Raw genomic sequence first — 25,118 nt, 5'->3', positions numbered from 1 at the left:
TTGATCAAAATACAAACCAGATGGTTAAAAAAATGATATTTTATGTACACATGTACAACTTTTGCTAACCTTTTATCTTTTTCCTCCAGGACCACAGCCCACTGTTCAATAAATTTTCATCATTAGTAAGGCTAGAGATCTGAGCCAATTAAAAAGGTGGGAAAAATGTTTCCTTAAATTCAACATGTTCTGTAATTACTTTATACAATGTTTTCCCCAGCAGACAGGCCATCTGTGAAAAAGAGTTTCTATAGGAGCTGGATCAAAAAGTAACTCCATATACCAAAAACGCAGAGATTTGCTTTCCATGACAAAAGGCTGTTGTACCAGATCATAAGAAGACACTAATCTATTTAGATTGATTTGGGTACATTTCCTATATGGATAAGAACTTGAGTTGGTCATGGACCAAACCAATATGTCAACTATGGATTATCAATACAAAGCATATATAAGGTTCTTCAAATTCTCTGAACAAGGATAAAGAATAAATATATTACCATATGCATTGAGTAGCTGCCAGATAAAGTCTTCAAACCTTCATGCTTGTCTTTTCGGGATGAGAATGGAGTATAGGTGTTACTGGAAGAAGATGTCAAATTCTGCCAATTAATTTCAAACCCCCAGTACAAAGGAGACATTGCAAAACAATAAGTTATTATCAGCACAAAATTGCATGATCAGCTGAAGATTTAACAAACAAATGGAAAATTTTGAAATCAAATTCAGGTTCAATGTAGACCTGTTTACCGAGGACCTGCAAAGACTAAAGAGAAATAGAAGGAAACTAGAAATTACCAGTTTATATACAGTATATATACGTCACCCGATTTTATCTGGGATTAACGCCAGTATTGAGCCCATCTATGAATGGTCTCAACCATTTGAGGAAACAACGCACTAACACTCTCGTTGATTAGATCCTGGAAGAAATGAACACAAGCTTCATCATCCAAGTCCAACCTAAACTTTTCCTGGAGCTGCATGCCATAACAAATCTCGTTCAAATTAGTTCATTTTAAACTTGAAAGGATGGAAACTAAGATTACAAATATAAACTAAACTCACCTTAAGAATCCCTTTTTCAGGATCAGATGCGATGTCAGGAATGTTGGAACCAGCCATCAGATGAAATAAATTCAAGATCAGGTTACTAGATTTTCGAAGGATGTTGTATGCTTCACAACAATAGGATTTGAACCTTGTATAGTATTGACTGCAGTAAGACAATGTAGTTTATCAATTTATACCTTTTCTAGAAAGAAAGCGAGAAAAAAATTAGTCTTCACCACCACAGGATGTGAAACAAAATTAAAAAGGAGTTGATAAGTATCAGATATACCTTTCAGCTCCACCCATAGCCTCCACCATTTCCTTGCAAAGTTTCATTGGTGGTGGAAATGGTTTAGGGTCGCGACCCAGAATGAAACCAAAATCAACATGGAAAAGACGACCATCATCCCTAAGGAGAAGGTTATCAAGGTGCCTACAGATGGACATGATCAATGTTATAGGATGTGCAACGCACAAAACAATGATCTATATGCATATCTGTATTGTTTCAATACTTATAACTATATTTGGAAGTCACCTGTCCCCAATTCCCAGAATATATGTGATAACAGAGTAGCCAGCACAGCTCTTTATAAATGTTTCAAGACAGGTGGCTGTAATACCAAATGGTCCATGTTCATCTGGGTGAAACTTCTGCAGATAACTTGTTATGCTTCTATGCTCCGAGAGAATCTGGACATTATAAAAAATCTAAGCAAAAAAGAAAAATTGTATATGCCACAAGAAACATAAAATTTTAACAAGAAACAATTCCTGTATATGAGTGACAGCTTGTATTGAACATGCATGTTTTTGGTACATTCATCTTCGCCTTAACAACGATTTGCTTTGAAAATTCTCATATACAAGTGTGAACATGAAAGAAGTACAAGTATATCAAGAATGGACCCGTATAGCATAGTGTATCCTTCTTATATTTGTAAACAATTTAACATTTTAAACGAAAAAAGGTCATCACTAGCTGTAAACATTTTTACATTTTAATACCTGTGCCAAGGAACGGGATGGAATGAATTCCAACATTCCTTCATCTTGCCCAGTTGCAAGCACCTTGTATGGAGTCAAGTGCAGATCAAGATTTTCTAATTTAAGCAAGCGATCCATGAGAGATACCATTTGAACAACCTACAGTAACCAAAAAACCATCAAGATTTTCATGATGTGCATGCATGTCTCAATGTAAGTGAGTGAAATAAATGTTTAGCAATTACTAATTGATCTTGCCGAATATCATCCCCCTTTTTAAAGATAATTTTACAACTTCCACCATTTGCTAGTCGGAAAGTGAGGCGCAAAGGATGCAGTGCACTTTTGAATATTGATGACTCTGATGGTATGATTCCAGTGATGAGGACACCTGGAGCCAGTGGTGACCGTATTGGCTACATATGACAACAAGAAGCACCTTAGCTACGGCAAATTATACAACTTGAGTGGTTTCATGGAAATGATAAGATATTATGAAGACATATATATAAGCCTCAGTAGCCAAATGCATCAAAATGATGAGGAAAGCAAATAAAATTTTATATTGAAATACCTCTTCAATATTAGTAAGTTCACTGAGAAGCCCAGAAAGCAGCTGTCTAAGCTTTTCAATCTTCTTCTGGGTGTTGCCACGCACATTTCTAACATCTCTCATAATTGAACACAACTGAGCAGTCAATTCTGTCTGACGCACCAAACTTTGCCACAATTTAAATCCATCTTCATCACCATTCACATCAGCTGACAACTGTTATGAAGTGGATTTAGTTAATGAACTGCAGAGAAGAACATTACTTATGTTTGTAGCTTTTGTTTTTGCACTAGAATGATATATGCTTAAAAGATATTAGTATATAGGATACTAGAAATGTTCTGTATTTATCATACGCTGTCAATGATAAAAAAATTTCCAATACTAGAGAAAGCTATTGATGCAAATGATATTAAAGCACAGAGGGGAAACAAATTGTGTATCCTGATAGTGAAATAAGGAGACATGTATCCACATTTGTATAATTTGAGCAAAATAGACACCACAAATGATTATGCTAAGAAAAACTACGAATCAGACCTTCATCATATTCTCTTCCAAAAGCTCATAGGTATAGTAAAAGCGTTTGGCATATGCTGGATCATGAAGCTCCACAGCAACATACCAACGGAGAAAGCTGGCAAACTCAATGTTGCGTAATGCTGTCAAAGTCCAAGGAGACATTCAAGATGCATCAACAACAAAAAAGCTAATATGTAACATTTGAATATGCATGCATTAACATAGATAAAGAAAAATTATAAATTCACAGCACATACCACGCTGCACAAGAAAATGAGAAAGCCGAGATTTATCAGAGCGCTCAAATCGAAGAGCCTGAACAAGTTGAAGTAAGTAACACTGAAGCTCTTCATCATCAGCTCTTTGAAGAACAGTGACAGCATATGCACGAACCTGATAAGATTAATTAAAGTTAGGCATTATTTAAAAAAAATAAAAATGTCAAAATAGGAATGGAACTAAACATTGATGATTACCAAATATCCTAAAGGTAGAACTAAATTAACTGTCAGCAACAGTAATGTAATATACAATTTGCATCTTACTGAAAGACCATAAAGAAGTGTATGGCTTATGTAAAATCAAATAAATAAATAAAGAAGTGTATGGCATGGATATATTATTCAATCACATTTCTCAACATTTTCCATGTTTACCATTTTTAGCTTTTTTCATTGAATGCATGATGAGAAGCCTACAAAAGAGCCTAGGAGGTTTTGTACAGTAGCCTGATTAATTAAAAGCCTAGGCAAGATGGACCAACTAGCAAAGCACATTTTTTTCATATTTATCATTTCGATGAACAAATTATAAATATATATATATATATATATACATATTTGCTACTACCTCATTTAAATTAGAAGGATTTATTCCTGCTTCAGGGGATAAAAAAGAAGCCAAAAAACATAAACCAAAAAAAAAGAAAAAGTTAATCATAAGTCAACAGATTTGCAGTCTATTGCTCTTGACCATCAATCACTCTCCCCTTCTTCAAAATGAATTGCTGCTTGTGGTTCCTAAAGTCTAAAGAAGTAAAAAACTGGAAACAGAAATCAAGGGGCACAATTATCGTCCTATAGTGTAACTTCCATAGAAAATGGCGATTTCAACTGATCTTACCATGTGACATTTGCCTTTCGCACAACCAAGCTACACTCATAGAAGACTCAACTTGATAAAGAAACAGGAATAAATTTAGAACACTTCTCATGTTATGTCTAAGAAACTATGTGGGCCTTCTCCTCCATTGGTAAAAAGAAAAGCCATTGGGAGGAAGGGAGAGAAAGACAGAAATAGAGAACCATTCTTCCAGAGGGACAAAAATTAGATAACCTTGATTGAATGATATTCTCTTGCAAATATACCGACCTCTTCACTTTCAAAAACAGGAGATAGCAGCTCCAGTGCATCACAGACATCAATCATTTCCCACCTGCCCATAAGTTCTAATGCCTGTTTTGCTTCCTGCAATGACATCAACATAATGATCTTAAGAATTTGATTTGTCTCTTAGTTACCAAAGATGCACTGCAGGATGTCACAACTCATTTGCAAATTACTGGTGTTCTATGCTCATCTAAAAAGTTAAAATAAACTGTGTGAAGGTAGTAATTGTTTTAATGTTCACGTGATACAAAGGATGAGAGACAGGAAGAGTTTTCCTTTCAAGAAAAGGCCAAAAGAATCCCTCCTTGGCCAGCTCAATATTCACTTTTTTATTGAAAAACTAATCTTTCTCAAAAGACCAACATATCTCCATAACATGCTAGATTGTGCAATAATTATGTCTTCATATTGGCAGACTAATATAACCAAAGTAGAAGTTCTAACCTGAATGTCACTCCATTCAACACATCGAAGAAACTTTGTAAGGGCCCTCTTTTCAGACATCAATGAGAAACGGAATTTCCATAGGAGCTGTCTCTCATCACCACTCAAAGTCCATGTAGGTGGGTATTTTAGAATTCTTTGTATTGATCTAACAGGATGGGGTAGGACAAGATAAAATATAACTAAATAAGACAGATAGCTAAAATGGTCAAAAGTAAATAACATTTAATCTAACACCTTTTGCACATTAACAGAATCAAGCACAAACATAATTTTCAAAGAGAATCATAATACAAGCACAAATCGGTTATATATAAATTTGGAGCTAATAATACTTTCAATAATTTGCATAACTTCATTAAAAAAAAAAAAAAAAAAAAAAAAAAAAAAAAAAAAAAAAAAACTATTTTATAGAAGAAAGACAGCCAAGTTAGAGTGGCAAATTAAAACCTGGTTAATAACATGTTAGGGCCAAATCCTGCCAATTCTAACAGCCCAGACATGCAGAAATGACTTGACGATTTAAACCCTTAGTTTCCCACAATTAAATCAAAAACAAAAAAAATACAAAAAAAAAAAAAAAAACAAAAACAAAAACAAAAACAAAAAACGAAAAACAGAATTCCAAACATTTTTCCAGCGATCTTCTTTTATCATTCACTACAGAACCTTTGACACATAAAATAAGCATACACCTTGACTATAGCAGCCTAACTCTCTTAGTCCAGTCTAAGTGCATATCTATGGAAGAATTGTGAAACAAAGAAGAATAAAGAAAAAAGTGTTCAATTAATATGATCATCTTTCTCACTTGAATCTTTAGTGTAACACTTTAAATCTTACTTTCTCTCATTGGAGCTTGGTTTAAGATCCCTGTCAATAATACCACGGGTTAAACTCCTTGCAAGCTTTAGTTGCTTATGTTCAGATGGGTTTATCTTTCCCACTTCTGGATCCCAAACAGTGACGATTTCATTTGTTGAGGCAATAGGGGAGGGTAATAAGAAATTTGGTCCCGATTCCTACATTTCCAAAAAATAAAAACTACAAAAATGAGAACCAATTAAATGGTATACTGACAAACTAACGTGGACAAGAATAGAGATTCATTTGACCAGATACTGGAAATATAGGCCAAGTAAAAAGCAAATAAAGTGTTTAAGATGCCAATTTAAATTAAACGCCAGAGATAATAGCAACTTAAACAAAATTGACAATATAAAAATGCAAAAACATTTGAGGCATGCATAGAGCTCCAGAGAAGATACACTAAATAAGCTAACAAATATTATTAATACCTGGAAAACAACTCGATGTTCGAAACTCAAGAATTCGACAACCAGGTATAGATGAGAATTTCCATTTCTAGAGTTTTCATGTTCCTTTATTTTCTCCATAGTTTTAAACGCAAGCCGATCCAGCCAATCAACACACTGGATCAGTCCTCTCTCATATTTATTCACAAGCTTCTCTAGGCGTTCCAACTCTCCACATTCATGCCTGGGTACCTATTTTGGACCAAAACAAAAAATATAACACTACAGGAAGCTACCAAGAAATAAAGCTTGAAATTATCTACAGTTGCTTAACAAGTCGTATCAAACCTTTCCCGGAGTCGTTGTAGGATATGATCCATCCGCAACTTTTCCTGGCCAAAGCCTAAGCTTTTGCTTCCCTGTTTTGAGTTGCTTTTTGCTATTAAAGAGAAGAATTGTAGCCCCACCAATAAGTCCCTCTTCTTTCCCGCATGAAACATCCCAAACCTACTCCCAGGAAAGTTACCAATATGTAAAATTGAATCAAAGAAAACTAAAGAAAACAAACCCAAAAAAAAAAAAAAAAACACTTGTGCTAAGTAAAAATATGAGAATATAAATGATAAGACCAGTGGCCCAAGAAGGAAAATGTAGAACAAACATAGGGACAACACTGAATGGAATCATAAGTACAATTGGACTTTCTCCTACACTCCAGTTATACCTAAAGAATCAAAGAAAGCATTCCACGAAGGCATAGATAAACCACAAAGGGAACAATCAACAAGAGTCACCAAGAAGCATGTTATTTAACCAAAATCTCATCCATATATGTTAAAGCACTGAGCAATATAAGAATATGAAGTGAAACTGCTAGCTTACAGTTAAAGCAAGTTGCGAGTGACCAGTCAAGTCTCGATATTTAGTGCTTAATGTGATGAGTTCATTCCAACAATATGACGGTCCAGTGGATTCCAACCTGGGGAAAAGATAATAATATAAGAGAACAATAAAGTTGCACACACAGAAGTTGCAGAAGCTGATTATTTAACATGATAAACCTGGTGAGAAATGTAAGCATAAAATTGGGTATAAATAATTAAAAATCCTTTAATACAAAGAAGTTTCTAATCACTGACCGCCCCCTCCCCCGAAGATCGAAAATAATTTCCCTGTGCTTCTGATGTGTGTGTTAGCCAATAAATATCTTTCCAACTGATAAGGGCTAATTGAAACAAAAAAATAAAAAAATAAAGATTTCTTATTATTGTGAATCTTTTCAAACCTTGTTCTTGTGGGGAGGCCAAATGGAGCACCATCAATGTATAATGTGCACTCGACGTATAGCTCTGCTTTTCTATCCTCTGTTCTTGAAAGAACTTCTGCATGAAAAGAAGCAGTTTTCATAAAGGATGTTACCACTCATAGCTCACAGCTCTAGGGCTTTAGTGGCAGATTATTCTTTTTGAGTATTAACTAGGACAAGTAAAAACTAAAATATTACAACAGTGCATAAAAATATGTATCAGAGGCGTTGTCAAAATCGAACTGAATTGTATTGGCCATCATATTATCCGAAAAATTCGTTGGAAGCAAAGAAAACCGAGGCAAAATAATTGAAACATTCAAACGTCAGCAAAATTCTAGACTAATTTTGCTCAAATATTCCCTGATTTAAATCGACAATTATTCTGAACTGTTTCAAAAATTCACACACATCGCAATTTCTTACAAAAATTTCTCAGTCCAAACTTCTGCATCGTTTTATCATATACACACTGAGCCAAGAACTTCCTCAACTTTAAACTCTTAGCAAATTCCCTTCCAATCTCTGAACTAAAAACTGCAGTTTCTCAGCAACCAAACGGAAAATTAAAAGAGAAAAAATTGTATATTTACCTGAATTGGGAGACTTGGAAGGAGGCAAATTCCCTTCCAATCTCTCGATTCGAAAAGTAACAGGAAGATTGATATCACAGGACAAGAAGAAGCGGAACTCGTTTCCTGTCATATCTTCCAACTATAAAAACGTTTCAAAAAGCAGTGGTTTTTCACAATCTAGGATTTTCTCGGCCCAACAATTTCATTTATAAGCGGACTTTCAAAGTGGAAGTCGCTTCAGATGGATGCCTAACTGAAAATCAAATTTGGTATTTTGCGGAGAACAGCAGAGGAATTACTTGGAGATTGAAGGAAGATTGCCACGTCAGCTTGCACGTTGGTATTGGACTCCTTATTGGAGTTTGATTTCATCCGTTTGGTTTTGGGCCAATTTCTGGGCTCCACGACCGCTTATATGGGCCAAAATTTTTTATAACTTACCAACAAATTTGTTATAATAAATCGTATGTATAAAAATATTATTAATTAATATATTTATATAATTTAAATATAAAAAAATATATTTTAACATAACGAACAATATTTATTCGTTGATAAATCCTAATTATTGCTCTGATCATATAAGATGAAATAAAAAACTTTAAACATTTTAGTCAATAATAATAAAAAAGAATCAAAAACACTTTTAATTATACTTTAAAAAAAAAAGAGTGAAAGTTTATGGATGTTCAGTTGTACTTTTTAGATTTTTATCCCTTTTTTTTTTTTTAGGATAACAGTGAAAATCAACTTTTTGGGATGCCTGCAAATTATGCTTAATAACAGTTTATTAGAATTTTTTAGTGGCAATTAATGGTGTGTGGGTGAGGAATGAAGAATATAGAAAGCACCACGCCATCTCATAACAATTTGGCACTTATTCTTTCTTTACTGCAAAAGAAGCAGTATTTATTTGGATGGGGCTAAAATTTATTTGACATGACCTTACAACTGAATACGGTGATGAATCAAAACTAAATTACAAAATGGAAATCAATCCTTTATTTGTTTATTTTTTTCATTTTTCCCTCTTTACCAATCCAATTACCAAAATGACCAAGTTTATGATATTGTGGCAAAACAATGGAAATTAAAACCATTCCATATTAAGGACGTCGGGGAAATTTGGAGAAGTCTGGACGTCTATGTTGAACATAAGCTGTTTTCCCCTCATTTCCTTCCTCGGTGCCATAAAATATGAGGGTGGCGTTTCCTCCAAGTTCCTGTGTTGATCATAAGGATGCCTTAGTTGTTTAGAAATGCAAATACAATGAGAAGAATAAATTAACATGTTCTATAAGAAAAAAGGATAAACTGCTAAATTGCTTGCAGAGTTGATATTAACGTTGATGGACGGAAGTGTAAAACTTAAAGGTACCTGGAGTCCAGCATGCCCATCATCAACAGCATTAAGAGCCGATTTTAGCACCCGAATTGCAGTGGGACTATTTCTTAGGATCTCTCTACACCATTTAACTGTTTCTTGCTCTAAATTTTCTAGCTGGAGAGAAATTGGAAAAACAGTGATATCAGTTATTTGAAATTGAACTCATCTGTAGAAAAGTAATTGATAAAAGCATTTGACTTTAACAAGCATGAGGTTTGTATTTTTTCTTGTCTGTGAAGTTTGAAACTAAAATATCCTAGAAGAAGTCCAGTGCTTTTGCAGTTTATAACATGATAACCATAATGTTGAGACTTATAAAGCAGAAACTGGAGAGAGATTAGCACGTTTAGAATTTGAAATCAACTCACCGGTACAACAGTATTGACAAGTTACAATTTGAAATCAACTCACCGGTACAACAGTATTGACAAGTCCCATTTTCTCTGCCTCTGAAGCAGTATAAAACCTTGCAAGAAACCACATTTCACGTGCTCTTTTAGGCCCAACCTGTTTAGCCAAATTCCATTTCCAAATATTTTTGACAAAATCAAAATCATTTGTCATGTATACAAATCCTATTCCACATCAACCATCAAGTATACACTTTTCACCATCTAATCATCTACAGCATCATAAGAGCACTGAGCAAGCAGACGAGAATAGTCTTAAAAGTATTTGCATATTAGAAGCATCAACTTCAATGGCTTACCAAACGGGACATGATTGAACTTCCGTAACCAGCGTCAAAGCTTCCAACCTGCAGCCACATGTAGAACAAGGCAAAATTTAAAGGCTTATACTTTCAATGAAGGTTTCCATATTTTGATCAGTTATATCTATAGCACAGAAATGAAAGTATTAACTCCAACATAACCATAGATAGCACCTTAGGACCAGTTTGCCCAAAAATAGCATTGTCTGCTGCAATAGTCAGATCACAGACCATGTGTAATACATGTCCTCCTCCAACAGCATAACCAGCTACCTGCAAAAAATTAAAATGACGTAATTCTAAATACCATATAAGGTTATTGATAAATCAATCCATTAGCATTTCAAGCATTCCAATATGTGGTAAAAAGCTTAAAACCAAATACCAAATACAACAATCTTCAACATTTTAAGGTTCACAGTTATAGCACTAGCACTAATGCAGAGTCTGATAAAGAAAGACTAAATTGCAACACAATAAGATTTAAGCTTTAAGAACAACATACCATCGCTATAACTGGTTTCGGTAGACGGCGGATCTGTACCTGCATGTATCATTATAAAATAACAAGTAAACACCGATGAAAATAAGTATATTACTCTTAAATTTTTTATTTTTTTTTATTATTTTTTTTTTTTGCTTGGAATAAAAGTATTTAAATGGATAGACATAGGCATAATGTGGGGTACCTAATATGATAGCAGGCTATGACAAGCGAATTTTAGATAAATGTTGTTTGTACCTGAAGATCTAAAACATTAAGACGACCAAAATTTTCATAATCAGCATAACCATCTTTAGTCCTCAAAGCCTGATCACCACCGCTACAGAACGCTTTGGTTCCCTTTAAAACATCAAATTGGCATAGACAAACAAGTCAACAAAACAGGTCCAAAAACTAACTAAAATATGAACAACTTTGAAAGCATTTATAGCAGAAAATTGCTCAATTAGTACACATTTGTTGTTTCAATGGAGTGAGAATTAGAAAGTACCTTTCCTGTTAGAATAATGACTCCAATGGAACTATCATCTCTAGCATCATTGAATGCCCGAAGTAGCTCCTTAACTGTCAGAGGCCGGAATGCATTCCTTCTATCCGGCCTGTTAATCGTTATCTAATTCCGCCGAAAGATAATATAAGCAAATAAAGATTACTACTTTGAACTATTAAGAGGTAAGGTTTTCAACAAGCAACTTGTGGATCAAAGCCTTACTTTCGCTATTCCTTCATCGACAGCTTTCTCGTAGATAATGTCGGTGAATTCCTTCCCAGACTCATCACAAGCACTTCTCCAAACAACTGGGTGAGTAGCAACATCGCCGTGAATCCGATGGTAGCTGTCGTTCATCGACGCATTGGAGAACTCAATTGAGCTGCAAGTCGGACCCGAATGGACCGGGATGAGATGGTTGGCAACAGAGGCAATTCTTCTTTTCACTGTATTGAGCTCGTTCTCTGCAATTGTCGACATGGATGGAAGATGAGAAAAAGGTCAGAATATGGAGCTATTGACTATACCGGGGCTTTTGGTGTTCGTGTTTTGTTTAATGGGTGGTTCAACGTTCTAAAGTATTGTTTATTGTTTATTGTGTACTGTGTTTGGGGTGGTTGAAGATGGAGGAGTTGAGGATTTCGCTTTCTGACTGTTTGCTTGGTACGTTTGGATAGGATAAGGGCGCGAGAAAAAGCGACAAAAATGACAGAGACAGTTTGCGTTTGATGATACGGTGCGTTTGGTGGGAAGGAAACGAAACGCTGCCGGTTCATTATTAATTGTTAAACGGTGCGTATCGGTGATTGCAGCGCTTGTGCAGAGTAATCGATTGCTGGTTCTTGCTGAAGCCTGCTCTGGGGGTAGTGGCCGCTTGAGATCGCTTGCAAAGAATCCCGTAATCGGAATCCTAAGTCTACCTTGCTATCGTTATCGAGAATTTCGATCTTTATTTTGTTGAAGATGATAATACGTAGGCATATGTTTTTGAAAGAAAATTGTAACTTCTTTTTTTTTTTTATCTTTATTTTTCATTTAATCTGAAAAAATTGTTCTGTTGATTTCATGAATAAATTAGAATTCTTTGCTTTTTATTTGTCTTAATTTTTCTTCTTTCTAATTCATAATCTTTTTTTCTCACGAAGATTGATGCAGGAAAAGTTTAAATGGTATAGCTTCAATGGTGGAGATTTGTTTTCAGTGGCTGGATTGTGACTGGTTGGTTTCCAGCACCACGGACTTTGATAGAGTGATGCTGGAACAGAGGTCCATTTGCTAAGCATCCCTTTTGGTTATCCTATTAGTGTTTTTCAGCTGCTTTTAAGCTTTGATGCATTCGCTGCTACCCCAAATACTCATTCAGTAATGTTATGGTTTTTCTGAATCTTTCTTGATAACTGCTTTAAGACTGGAGTTCTTTATCTGTCATTTACTGCTTCCTTGGCCTAGGTTTTTCGCTTATGTAAATTAAATTTGATTCAAAGGATTTTTAATGGCTTACTATGTATGTATATGTGTGTGTGGCTGTTTGTTATGTTCTTTTTCTGCAATTCTGCTTAACAATATTTGTACTTTCTCTACAATGCCCAAACAATCTACTTGCTTTATGAGCGATAGATCATTCGTGAAAGTTTAGTTCACCATATATTTGTTATTAATATATACAGTGCTGTATACAAGCCTAGTCTTTGTACATTCACTTATATTTGCATTGTTCACAATTCCAAACACGTTTAGATGTAGATATTTTTATTGCACATCTAAATGCAAACACTTGTATACTATTCTCTCACTCGGGCAATCTGCCATAACAATGAATGCTGGCTTATACATTACTATAGAATTCCAGATACTTAAAAGCAATGCTGTATACTCTCTCACAAATCACAGACAATGTAATCTTTCTAAAAAAATGAAAATTTCCTATAATCTAGTACTGCCAAAATATACAGGCATTTATGAACCAGTTAATGGTGTGAAAGGGGTCGGAAAATCATGCCGACCACGCAAGTGAATACACCATCAAACACATGGTATAGAATTAACATGCGTCGTGATCGGACTGAACCCGGTTGTTGGATGGTTTGCCAATCTGTAAACACTCGATTGGTGGAACAGTAGGTGACCTCAACTCTCCAAAAGTCTGCCAGCAGAATGGATCATACATGTGATAGCGTTCTTGCAGTGGTTTCAGCTGTATGGCGTTTAGTGTCACGTCTACACATGGTAGGCTATCGCTACAGGCAAAGTGAACAGGTTTTACTGTGTAAGTCCCTCTTATTCTCTCATAGTTGATATCTGATAGAGCCACTGCCGTTGTTTGATTCGTGCATGTGCTTTTATCACAGTAGAACTGATCAATCACAATTGGAAGTTGAACTTCAGAAACTTGGATGTTTGAGAACAGCACTCCCTGCACAGAGCCTGATCCACCCTGCAGATATAAGACACATTACATTATATCTAAAGACAATGAAGATTTGTCAAACTTTACAAACAACATGAATGTGTTTGAAGAAATCTGAATTGATCATCGCTTCATGAAAAATGTATTTCCATAAGGCTTAGCTTTAAATGTTGTTGGGTTTTGATAGACTTTGTTTTACCTGACTTTAAATTAGGCTCTTGCTTGATTTTTTTATTTTTAAGTTTTCAATCATATGATATATTATTGTATTAATACCTGCCATGTCTTGATTCTGACACCATTCATTGTGTTGTGCATCACTACGTCTCGGACGGTGATGTTAGAGACACAGGCTTTGGTGTTGTACCTCCCTAGACTTCCAATGCTGATTCCATGCCCTGGCCCACAGTTCACGTTGTGTATGTATACATTCGAGCATCCAGTTTGTATTGAAATACAATCATCTCCTGCACAAATTAATAGAATTTAGGAGCTTTATTTTTACTTTTTATCAACAGATGAAGCTATATATGGCCAATTTGTCATTGTCTTTCTCATCCTTCTTGTCTTATCTATGTTAGGTCCACTTCTGATTCCACTCCCTGCCCACTATCATACTAAATTGTTTTTCACAGATGTGGGCATTAAGCTTCATATACACTCTGTGATATCGGCTATGCTTGACATTTAGACCCTTTTATGTTTACTATCCATCTCATACTACTATGGAGCTTATTCTACATCTACTTACCCTCTGCATTAAAAATACAATGCAGTTAGAGAGATAGAGTGTTTTGTTACCATCAATCCTAAAAGTTTAAACCATTCAAAACCGATTCAAATTATGTACGTCAAGTGTCAGCTATGAAGTAAGCCATAGTAAGCAAAAGGGCATAAGTGGATAAGGGAAGAGGGATGGTAAGCAGAACTTGAGGAGGAAAATAGTGAGGGCGTTTGAAGAAAAATTAGTTTTCCTATCTGCGGGGTTCAAAGAACCTAATCCTTTATTGGGTGGTTCCCTGCATCAAAAATAACTGGGTGGCTAGGATGCTTGGAGTACTATGGGTTGATTGTTGCCATGTGTCAAATTCTTAGTGATCAGACATTGTTCATGGTGAAGAATGAGGCTGCTACTAGGATAAGATTGTGCCTTAAATTCTAGAATCCCCTTCCAGGTACGCAATTTTCTGATCCTTTTCTCTGTGATACATAAATTGCCATCGCAATTTCCCTATTACTTTGAATCCAGTAACCTTTTGGCTATTGCCTATAAATGTTACATTCAGCCCCACAATTGTCCCCACAATTTGTCCATATGAAAGTGTGAAATGACAGGAATATTGAGACAGCAGGGAATGTAAATTACCGCAAGCCAGAGTAGTGCTGTGAATGAGCACATCTTTGGAGTTCTGTAGGTGAATCCCATCAGTATTTGGACTATCCCCAGGGGATGAGACGCTAATATCATGGACCAAAACACCTATGCAGTTATCGAACTTGAGGTGGAATTGGGGACTGCTCTGGATTGTTATGCCTGTGACCGTCACATTAAAACTCCCATAAAACCGCAGTGCCTGTGCAACAAAGAGTACAACAAAAACCATGTTACTTTGATGCAATGTATTTTTCTCATGTTGAGTTTGGTTGGAATGTATGTTTCTCTTGTGGTCCTTACCGTTGGCTTGATGCTTGGCATTTTCCCACTGAGGGAGCTTCTTATCTACCACAGAAAATTGAACAAGGGTATGATCAGTTTTCGGAGTTATCGATCAAGAAACATAAAACAGTTGAAGGTAGAAAATTAAAAGGATATATACTTACCGGCGGCATTGGTGGATTTTGTTGCGCTGTGCTGTTTAATGGGACAATGAGTTTCGATTCATCGTCGGGATCCTCATAAGGATAGTCTTGCCACCAGACTGAGCCTCTTCCATCAATGACACCATTTCCCTGAATTGTTATCCCCCTTAGCTTTGTGAATTCCAGCCATTGCAATAGACCTTTACCCCATGCCTTGGAGTCTGTTGGTGCTATAATTGTGCCATCCAACTGAGAATTAAACCATTTCATCAGTTATTTCTTGAATTGTGCTCAAGGCACATAATTGGTTGCACTTTTTAATAGGAGCATAAAGTTATAGAATGTCAACTTTTTTAATACTAGAATTATGAATTTTACATTAAAATCAATGCAATATTTTATTTTTATTTATTTGTATTTAGTATTACTAAATTTTACATGTTGATCTTACTCATTTATGTTAACAATTAAAATGAACTTAAATAGTTTATTTTATAATAATATAGAGAAGTAAATAAATAAATAAATAAAAACTTACCTGAAACAGGATATTGGCTGCACAATATGGGCCAGAGAATGAAATGGGACCCACAAGGAATTGGGAACCTGATGGAACAATGAGCGTCGATGCCTCGACCTTACAAGCAGCTGCCCATGCATCTTGGAATGCCTGCATAGCACCATAGCCAAATTCTCTTTGTCAATTTATTATTATTATTATTTCTTTTTTTCAAAGTTATATAAGAGTAAAATTATACAATCGTTGTTGGTTCGTGTAAAAACTGTATTACGATTATTGTTGGAATCGTGACCCAACTGCCGTAACGAGAATCATTTTTGGGGGGGGTCCCACATGCTTGCGTAGTTCTTGTTGTCTTTTCCCTTTTTATATCTACTACCTTTTTTCTATTCCTTATTTTTCATGTATAATTTTTATTTTTATTTTTTTATCACCATGACAAATATATATATATATATATATATATACATTTAAAAAGAAACCCAAAAAAGAAAAAGCCAAGTTCGACTGCCAGAATTTAATTAAAAAAAAAGAGAATTATAAAAAAAAACAAAAAACAAAAAACAAAACAAAACAAAAATAAAATGTCCAATCTGTCTGAAGATTTATGTTAAAGATTTTGTAATAGTTTACTGCATGCATTAGGTAATAAAATGCACAATGTGAATTTCATAAGTGTGATTAAAACTGTCAAACTAAATATTCTAAATAATTTGTGGAAGTATTTCCTTTTTTTCTGCCTAAACACTTCATAAAAAAAGAAATTGACGTTTTTGAAAACACATCATAAAGCAGTGTAAAAATTTGTCTCTATTTTGTTATTTTTTATTTTTTACATTTCATACTTAAACTGTCAAAACAGATGCAAAGGACATTTTCATTTAAAAAAAAAAGGACCCATTTCACTAATCAAAAAAAAAAAAAAAAAAAAAAAGAACAGTCTTTTTACAGCTTTTTGAAGTAGGACTTTGTACAACTTTTGCTTACTAAAAAGCTACGAAAAGCTGAGATTATTCACCATAATGTACTTTTCAACTTTTCTGAACGCATATGATTTTGCCAATTAGCTTTAAAGCTCTCCTTTTAATAATCTCAAAAAGCTAGAAAACCTCCATAACCATGAATTCTCAAGCAAACAAACAAAAAAAACCAAGAACAAATTAAAAAATACAAATACAAATACAAATAAAACATTCAGAGAAAAAAACCAACCAACCTTGGTGTCGTCTGTACTTCCATCTCCTTTAGCGCCAAAATTCAGTACATTAAAAGTGACAGAATGTCCACCATTATTGTTACCTTTCCGTGGAGGACTTGGAGGAGTAGCTTCTTTTGGTTTTGGAGTCAAAGGTGGTGGTGGAGCTACAACGACTTTATGAGATGGTGGTGATTTTGGTTTTGTTTTTGATCCACTGCTACCATGGTGATGATTATGATTATTATTATTATTATGTCCATGATTGTACTTTCCCTTATTCTTATACAGAGAACTTGAAGTACCTCCTCTGCTTGGCCTCCAATGTCTTCCTCTTCTAGCAATGAAAGCTTCAAAATTTGATGACCATATAAGAAATGCAAATAAAAACGTGAATGTGAGGCTTCTAAAACTAAACCCTATCATTTTATTGTAATGTGGATGGTAAAGAGAGGCAGAGAGGCAGAGAGAGAGAGAGAGAAACAGAGACAGAAACAGAAAACAGAGAAAGGGAGAGAGAGAGAGAGAGAGAAAATGGTATTGAAGATAGCCAAGAGAAGAGATGGTTGGTGGTTTAAATAGGGAGAGAACTCCAAAGCCTTATAAGACTGTGCAGACATATAGCAACAGATATATACAAAAATTATATTGATAATGCATGTTGTTTACATATATGCATTTATATATTTCATTCTCTGTTTTCACTTTTCTTCTTTTTCTTATTTTTTTCCATTTCATTAATTTTTGTGTTTTCTTTTATGTGAATTTTGGTTGGAATTTTTTTAATTACACCATAAACAGGGGCCAGCGTTTGCCATGTGTCAATATGCTATTGCATGTAATTCAACCAATTATTATGCAAAAACAGCGACGTTTTGATTCCTTCTTGTATATATATCCACTATTTATGTGAAGCTATGGAAAACCCAAATAGCCTAATATTTATCCGCATATAAATACACTTTTTCATTCTCCTTCTAGGTATTCATTTTGTTCATTAACAAAAAGAGACAAAAAACCAGAAAAATATTTCTATGGTGTTTTTCCTCCCTTATGGAAGACCTATTCTTTTTGGTCATCCAGCATTAGTGCTAAGCTTATAAATAGATGTTCTATGTATGTGTATAAATTAAATTTTACCTATTGGAGGTTACCTTCGTGTATAAAGTACTACACACACACACACACACACACACACACACACACACACATATATATATATATATATCCAAGTATCCAACCGGGTTATCCAAGCTGTTGGATTGGCTTGACCTATTTTTTTAAATTAAATCTAATGGATGGATCCAATAAATTTCTACTATAATATTATAACATCAATCTCATATTTATATAATTTTCTTAACATACATATTATGGTAAAGGTCAAAGCTCAATTATATTTAATTCATGAAATATTTGCATATAATTTTATTTCACAATTATATATAATTAGATGTCAATTCTGTATCAAAATTATATATTTTATACCAAAATTATATATTTGTGTTGATCAAGTAACAGAGAATCTAAAATTTATACTTTCAAGAAATTTTCTCCATGGGTTTCTATCATATGATGGTTTTTTTCTATCATATGATGGTTTGAAAATTATGTATGAAAGCCAGAAGCATGTAGTGAGATTATAGCCTTTTTTTTTTCTTTTTTTTTTTTTCCTGAGTTTCTGTGGCATACTTTTATGTGACTCATTTAGATCAATGCGTAAATATTAAACTAATAAATATAAAAATTAATGATAGAAAGCCGATGTAAAAGCCGAAAAGAGACATGTGAGTGGGTCTATAAGGTGTCAAAGGGCCGGCACTGATTATAACAGCACTTTATAGTCACATGCAACGTTCACGGGCTACCCTTTTTTTTATTTTTATTTTTTATTTTTTTGGTATTTTGTCTTCTTGATCCGCACCCCATGCCTAAAAACACACCACGCCCTCATTGGTTCATTTTTGCTCCATCATATCTTTTCTCTTTTTCCTCTTTCAGAATTGAATATACATTAAAATTTTCCAATCACCTAGACATTGAGAGGAATAAGGTAAAAAGGAAGTTAAAAAGATGTCTCCAAAACCCAAAGAGACACAAATATTCCAAATTCACAATAATTAACATATGGGATTTGATGGTTATTAAGCAATAGTTAATGGGTTTCAGAGCTTTTGGATTTTAATATATTGAGAAATGAATAAATTTATAATTGTTGTTGTTAACATGATGGAAATTTAATTTTTAAGGAAAACCGCCATAGCCCATAGTTTTTGCCTTTTGATTTTACTTGTATATGTTACTTCTGAAAGAATTATGACAAGATAGTACCAAGTGGCCTAGTGTGTACTATTTATACTTTCAATATATGTCTCAAAGTATTGAGGGGGATGAAATTATTTATTTCTGTTCAGGTCACATGTTTAATCTCTGTATAAAAATAATGGTTTTTCAGAGACAAAAAAGAGATTAAACAAAAAGGGAAAGAAATTAAAACAGTGATATAATTAATAGTGCCAAAAACTTGGGATTTTCTAGTTATAATTAAAAAAAAAAAAAAAAAAAAAAGCTACCTTTTTTTTGGTACAGGTAAAGTGCATAAACAGCATCAACTTAGAGATATGATATTTATCGTTACGAAGGAAATTAAAATATATTTATGAAACGTTTGTTCCCTCAAAGAATCATCCAGAGGTATCCTTTCTTCAATCTCACACTTTCCAATTGAATATGCAAAAAGAGAAAAAAAAAACTAATTTAACCTGGTCTGACTAGCCCTGTTTTATTTATTGTCCATAACATTTTGGTGTTTAATTTTTGTGTTTTTGGCATTAAATTAAATAATTTACATAAATATTCTTAAAGAAAAAAAAATTAGAGAGACTACTAATTATATATGTGATATAAATAAATATATATGATCATCTAAAAATTATACATTTCTCAATTTATAATGAAAAATTATGATGACATAATAAGCATTTAGATTTTAAATGATTAGTTATTATAAACTGAAATTTAATTCCTACAAGAATAGTTCTCTCTCTCTCTCTCTCTCTCTCTGTATATAGTGTGTGTGTGTGTATATATATATATATATATATATGAATAGACACGGCAGCTAAAATTCTGTGAAATTGAAGGGCAAAGGGTTTGAGAAATTAAGTTGGAATATTATATGCAGACATCAAAATATGGATATGGATTTCTGTTAGTTTCGATCGGTTGGTTGAAGGTTTTTGGCTGATGACTCTGTAGAACATGAGGCCATGAATAATGTCGCCATCGGTAATGTTTTTATTTTTTAGTTTTTATTGTTTTTTTCTGTGGCCATGAAGTTAACTAAAAAAAAGGGGCAGGGTAGGGGAAGCAGTGTGCACCTCATTTTCCTCACCCAGCAAATTAAGTTCTATCTTTATGTCTTTGACCTCTGCCTTCCTGTCTCTTTCTCCTCCAGATAATAGAATTTCCCATCAACAATGATCTATCTCTCTTCAAGTATTTATGATGTTGGATGCACCAAATTTTGATAATTCTCATTCTATTTACAATTTTTTTTAATGATTTTTTTTTTTTTTTAGTTTGATGCATACAATTTAAGGTTGAGACTTATTATACCATTTGAAACAGTAAAATAATCCTCAAATTAATTAATTTTTTTTATGTACAGCTAGCTCATTATGAAAAATATTTTTCATTCTTTTCAGAAAAATATATATATTTTTTTATTAGAATCAAGAGTTTGATTGAATCTAATTAAGATCCGATCTTTTAAAATGATGGGCTCTTTCTACTTGTGGAAATATATCTCTATATATATATATAATTTTTTTTAACATTATTATAAAAATTAATGTAATGGTTATATATATATGTATGGTATTGACGTTTCTATGGTGTGTGTGACAATACAAGAGCATGAATATTAAATAATTAATGAATGGATGAAATAGACAAATTGAAAGAAAGGATTTGGAGTAAGACCTTCTTAGCCGTCTTTTTGTGAGTTATGTGCTCGTGAACTTTGTATCTCTCTCGTGAACCCCATGCATTTATACAGATTATTAGTGTTCCTTCTACTCCATTATTTGTTTCCAGAGAAAATGTTTCTCTCACTTACAAGGCATCAAAATTTTCATGCGTCAACCTTCATTCATATATATATATATATATACACACACACACTTACACACACATAGAGACACATACAATTTATATGCAGATCCAAAACAGTATACAGATAGTCTGTACCATAAAATTATTCACATATATATATATATATATAATTTTACTATAGAACTTGTACTTTTTTTTTTGTTTTAATGGTGGGTGCTACACGTTCCAGTATGTATGATTTCTTCAAATTTTTTAACATCCCATTACAATTTTTTTTACATTCCATAATATATGGTGGAAGGTAAAATGTTAATTCTATATATTTATGTATAAATGTAGGTGTGTTACAGTAGAATTCAGCGAAAAATAAGACGACAAGAAAAGCAATTTTTTAAATAAATGAGAATTGACAACATATATATATTTTCAAGGACAACAAATTATAAATCCAAAAAACAGAAAGCAAAACTAGAAAAATAACCATATTAGATTTAAGATATAGTAAATTAATGAACTTGTTTTGACATATCTTTTATGAAAATTCCAAGCACTTACTTGTCAAAGCAATCGCTAAAGCTACTTGCCCATGGTTGGACTTTTTGTCACATTCTCTGTCTTTTATTTAATTAAATAACGTATTAATTAATTACTCAAGCAGAATTTAAATCTTGAAATAGATTGAGTGTTTATATGTTATTCAAAGTGCTTTAGTGTGTTGGATTAAGATATTTATGAATTACACAAATTAATTTTGAGATATGAGAAAGCAGTTTTCAGCTTTCAACCACATCATTAAAATATGGTATATATGTAAGAGTTGGCCGCTTATCAAATACTGATGTTTTCTTATATAGTCAAGTTATTTAGTGATTTTTTTAGCTAACTAACTGCCAAAAACAAGAGCTAAATATAAGAATTAGTAAATAATAAAACAAGACCTTTTACTGATCTTCACAATCGTACAGAGTACAGTAGTTAAGCGCCCAGCTTTCACTAAATCTGCCATGCGCAAAATTAATTTTTAATCGAAAAGTGATCAAATTTAAAGCGGTAAAAGTGCTTTAATTAGCTAACAAGATATATAAGTATATATTTTGATATTATAATGATTAAGACAGCTGAGGGTTAAAATGTACCTGAATATTTTTGAGACTTGGCAATGGCCAAGCGAATAAATAAAGAAAAATTCTTTTTTCCTTTTCCTCTTTTGTGTGAAGAAGATGAAAATGAAAGAACAGGACCTAAAAGAAGCTTCCGGATTATCATCCAAAATAACATTAAAGTGGAAAAATGTGTACCATTTGTGTTGTCCCTACACAACAGAAATAAATCAATTCAAAATTAACTTCTAAGATAAAGGGGGTCACGGATCATTCTAGAATTTGGAGCCGGCAAATTGAAAAAATAATAATAATAATTAATTAATTAATTAATTAATTTCATCATGAATTCACCAAAAACAAAGCATCTGATCTGAAGCTTCCCCATTGGGGGTTTCTACTAATTATATGATTGCTGTTGTTTATTGTACAGCAGCAGTAGTAGTTGTTGTTGTGTGTGGGTGTTGTGTTGTGCATGTGAATTCATTTTTCCAATTGGAAAATCTTATTTTATTATATTTTATTTTATTTGCTTATAATATGTGAAAGAAGATCCCAATCTGACACTTGAATAAATTTACAAGGACAAAAACAGTGCGATGCAATTTTGTCTCCACTTGTTTTGTTTTTTTCCATGAGAGCCTTAATTTATGGCCTAGGTTTAAAGCCTTACTTGCAATAATCACGGAATCACTTTGAGCCCCTTAAAGTCTCAGATTCTGACTCATGTGGTTTTTTGATTAACAAGATCTCACATAATTCTCTCTGTTGCTTCTTCTTAATTCCTCTATTCTAACTTAATTTAACCTGGCCCTAATCCAATCTAGATGAACAAAAACCACATGGCTCATAATCAAATCCACCCTATTTTATATGTTTACATATTTTTCACACCTTGACAATTACCCCCCAAAAAAAAAATAATGCCATTTTTATGCATTATTTTGGTCATGCTAAGATCCACATGTGACTCATGACTCATAGATAATTGGATGAGATGGATCAAATTCAAAATTACGACTTCAAAAATAGTGATTTTGCCTCTTAATTATCCTCACAGAAACTATTTCTCTAATTCTAAGCTGAGTATTGTTTTTAAATATTTAAGCAATTAAAAAGTGCAATCAGTCTTTTATCGTGTTGGTTTTATAATATTATACAAAAAAAAACTTAAATCCTTTAAATATAATTTTAAAAAATAGACATAGTTTAATTAAGCAAACCCAAGAAAATCAATTGGTTGTTATTAGAGACTTTAATATAACATTTATTTAGTCGACATATTAAAAGATTTACTATTAGAAAGTGAATTTAATTTATATATATGTATATCTTAAAAGATTTAATAGCTAATCAGAAAGACTTACGAACGAGCATAGCATATTTTTACCAGCAAATTGGATTATAATATTGTGCAGTACTGTATTGCAAAAATTGCATATGTATATCATCTGCAACTTCATATTGCGATGTTTTACCAAAAAAAACTTAATTTTGCAATGATTCACCGTTAAAACAACAACAACAACAACCAAGGAAAAAAAAAATAAAAAATCTAGCAATGTGGAATGTTGGTGAAGTCAACTTGCAGAACTTTTACAGGGTATTGTCTGTACGAATCCACCATGAGAATGTCGCAGTAAGGCAAAGTTGTTTAAAGCTGCAATAGAATTGGATGGTGGAAAAACTGAAACATTACGGTATGCAGTAGGAAGTTACGGTGTGTCTGTTTGTATATGGATCTTTATTAAATTTGATATTTTTTAAAAAAATATCAATTTTACGTGTATACCATTATGTACAGTAAAATTTATTTTTTATTTTTTTAAATATTGGTTTTGTTACAATTATAAATTCGTATACGGATAGACTGCACTGTAATATTTATTTATATATATATCAAATATTATTTTTGAAGGTAATTTGAATTATTGAATACAGAAGAAATTGATGGATATAAGATACTTTCATCAATGCTCCAAATTGTGCAGAAACATTTAATTCTATATGATTGTTGTTTGTCACATCGAAGAAGTAAATTTTTTTTTTCTTTCTATCAAAAAAATAAAAAAAAAATTGGGGCGCCACATTGAATAAGCTTTTTTTTTTTTTCTTGATATATATCAAAGTTTTTAAATTTTGAATTTTATTAAAATTTTCCAACAGAATTACATATGAAATTTGTGAAAACAAAACTACTAAAAAAAAATATACGGGTTGGGCCATTTGGTTTTGTTATATATTATAAAGATAGATTCAATAATGCATATATATACACATTCTGGTTTGTAATTTTGTACTGGATGGCAGCCTCTCGTGACTGCTTCCACATAGTTGCCTGTGCAGTCCTTCACGGCATCTTTTTCTTTATGCGTTTTAAATATACAGCCATATATAGAAGATATAAACATACATATAAAATATATATATATATATATATATATATATATATATGATATAAAAATAACTATATATATATATATAATATACATGTTTGTTCTTGAGTTATCAACTCATAGCTAGATATGTAAGGACCACGTTAAGTTTGCTGGCTCCTATGACAACTCAGTTTGAAAGTAATCGAATTTCAGGCCAAAATCCCGAGTTCAAATCCTCATCTTCAATACTTAAAAAGAGAAAAAGTTAATTAGCTCCTACAAGGCACAATCTGTTGAATGTATTTTATTTTTAAACTAATTTATTCTTGCAATCAAAGAATCAGATTAGAATCATTATATACTACTATACCATCATACCTTATATAGTGAATATCGAATAATGTTTCTTTTATATAAAATTGT

General features: G+C 32.9%; 3 protein-coding genes and 2 long non-coding RNA genes across 8 annotated transcripts; 2 read left to right on the top strand and 3 right to left on the bottom strand.

Annotated features, from left to right (window-relative positions):
• Positions 1 to 148: 148 nt before the first annotated feature.
• Positions 149 to 8,401, bottom strand: LOC107428711 (phosphatidylinositol 3-kinase, root isoform). 3 transcript variants are annotated; one of them, XM_048466896.2, is made up of 18 exons: positions 8,104 to 8,401; positions 7,490 to 7,586; positions 7,087 to 7,183; positions 6,553 to 6,711; positions 6,247 to 6,456; positions 5,792 to 5,970; positions 4,949 to 5,096; positions 4,451 to 4,582; positions 3,373 to 3,508; positions 3,134 to 3,255; positions 2,615 to 2,809; positions 2,286 to 2,456; positions 2,062 to 2,199; positions 1,592 to 1,746; positions 1,343 to 1,486; positions 1,069 to 1,216; positions 799 to 980; positions 149 to 582 (listed from the first exon to the last, which is right to left on the bottom strand). In XM_048466896.2, exons 1-17 carry the CDS (start codon positions 8,213 to 8,215, stop codon positions 843 to 845), a joined length of 2,481 nt encoding a protein of 826 aa, XP_048322853.2. In that variant the 5' UTR covers positions 8,216 to 8,401; the 3' UTR covers positions 149 to 582; positions 799 to 842. The 3 variants fall into 3 exon arrangements, with proteins under 3 accessions (XP_048322853.2, XP_048322852.2, XP_048322855.2); XM_048466895.2 differs by having other exon boundaries at positions 322 to 602; XM_048466898.2 differs by having other exon boundaries at positions 322 to 602; positions 4,487 to 4,582; positions 8,104 to 8,400.
• Positions 8,402 to 8,943: 542 nt separating this feature from the next.
• On the bottom strand, positions 8,944 to 11,801 carry LOC107428707 (1,4-dihydroxy-2-naphthoyl-CoA synthase, peroxisomal). Its single transcript, XM_016039284.4, has 9 exons — positions 11,402 to 11,801; positions 11,180 to 11,302; positions 10,927 to 11,028; positions 10,690 to 10,728; positions 10,359 to 10,457; positions 10,182 to 10,229; positions 9,884 to 9,979; positions 9,464 to 9,586; positions 8,944 to 9,308 (listed from the first exon to the last, which is right to left on the bottom strand). The coding sequence occupies exons 1-9, from the start codon at positions 11,657 to 11,659 to the stop codon at positions 9,192 to 9,194; spliced, it is 1,005 nt and encodes a 334-aa protein (XP_015894770.3). The 5' UTR covers positions 11,660 to 11,801; the 3' UTR covers positions 8,944 to 9,191.
• Positions 11,802 to 11,967: 166 nt separating this feature from the next.
• On the top strand, positions 11,968 to 13,270 carry LOC125420312 (uncharacterized). Of its 2 annotated transcripts, XR_007238775.2 has the most exons (3): positions 11,968 to 12,152; positions 12,325 to 12,445; positions 13,132 to 13,270. It is a non-coding gene; the product is annotated as an uncharacterized LOC125420312 (long non-coding RNA). The 2 variants fall into 2 exon arrangements; XR_007238774.2 differs by lacking the exon at positions 13,132 to 13,270 and having other exon boundaries at positions 12,325 to 12,690.
• Positions 12,912 to 17,727, bottom strand: LOC125420003 (polygalacturonase At1g48100). The gene is made up of 7 exons (XM_016039283.4): positions 17,123 to 17,727; positions 15,925 to 16,056; positions 15,408 to 15,635; positions 15,262 to 15,306; positions 14,953 to 15,160; positions 13,863 to 14,053; positions 12,912 to 13,613 (listed from the first exon to the last, which is right to left on the bottom strand). The coding sequence occupies exons 1-7, from the start codon at positions 17,525 to 17,527 to the stop codon at positions 13,221 to 13,223; spliced, it is 1,602 nt and encodes a 533-aa protein (XP_015894769.4). The 5' UTR covers positions 17,528 to 17,727; the 3' UTR covers positions 12,912 to 13,220.
• On the top strand, positions 13,304 to 15,059 carry LOC125420313 (uncharacterized). Its single transcript, XR_007238776.2, has 4 exons — positions 13,304 to 13,445; positions 13,528 to 13,728; positions 13,931 to 14,761; positions 14,922 to 15,059. It is a non-coding gene; the product is annotated as an uncharacterized LOC125420313 (long non-coding RNA).
• Positions 17,728 to 25,118: the final 7,391 nt, after the last annotated feature.

This window comes from Ziziphus jujuba, chromosome 12 (genome assembly GCF_031755915.1).
Source record: "Ziziphus jujuba cultivar Dongzao chromosome 12, ASM3175591v1".
In the NCBI taxonomy this organism is placed as follows: Eukaryota; Viridiplantae; Streptophyta; class Magnoliopsida; order Rosales; family Rhamnaceae; genus Ziziphus; species Ziziphus jujuba.
This window is presented reverse-complemented; position numbering and strand designations above follow the sequence as displayed.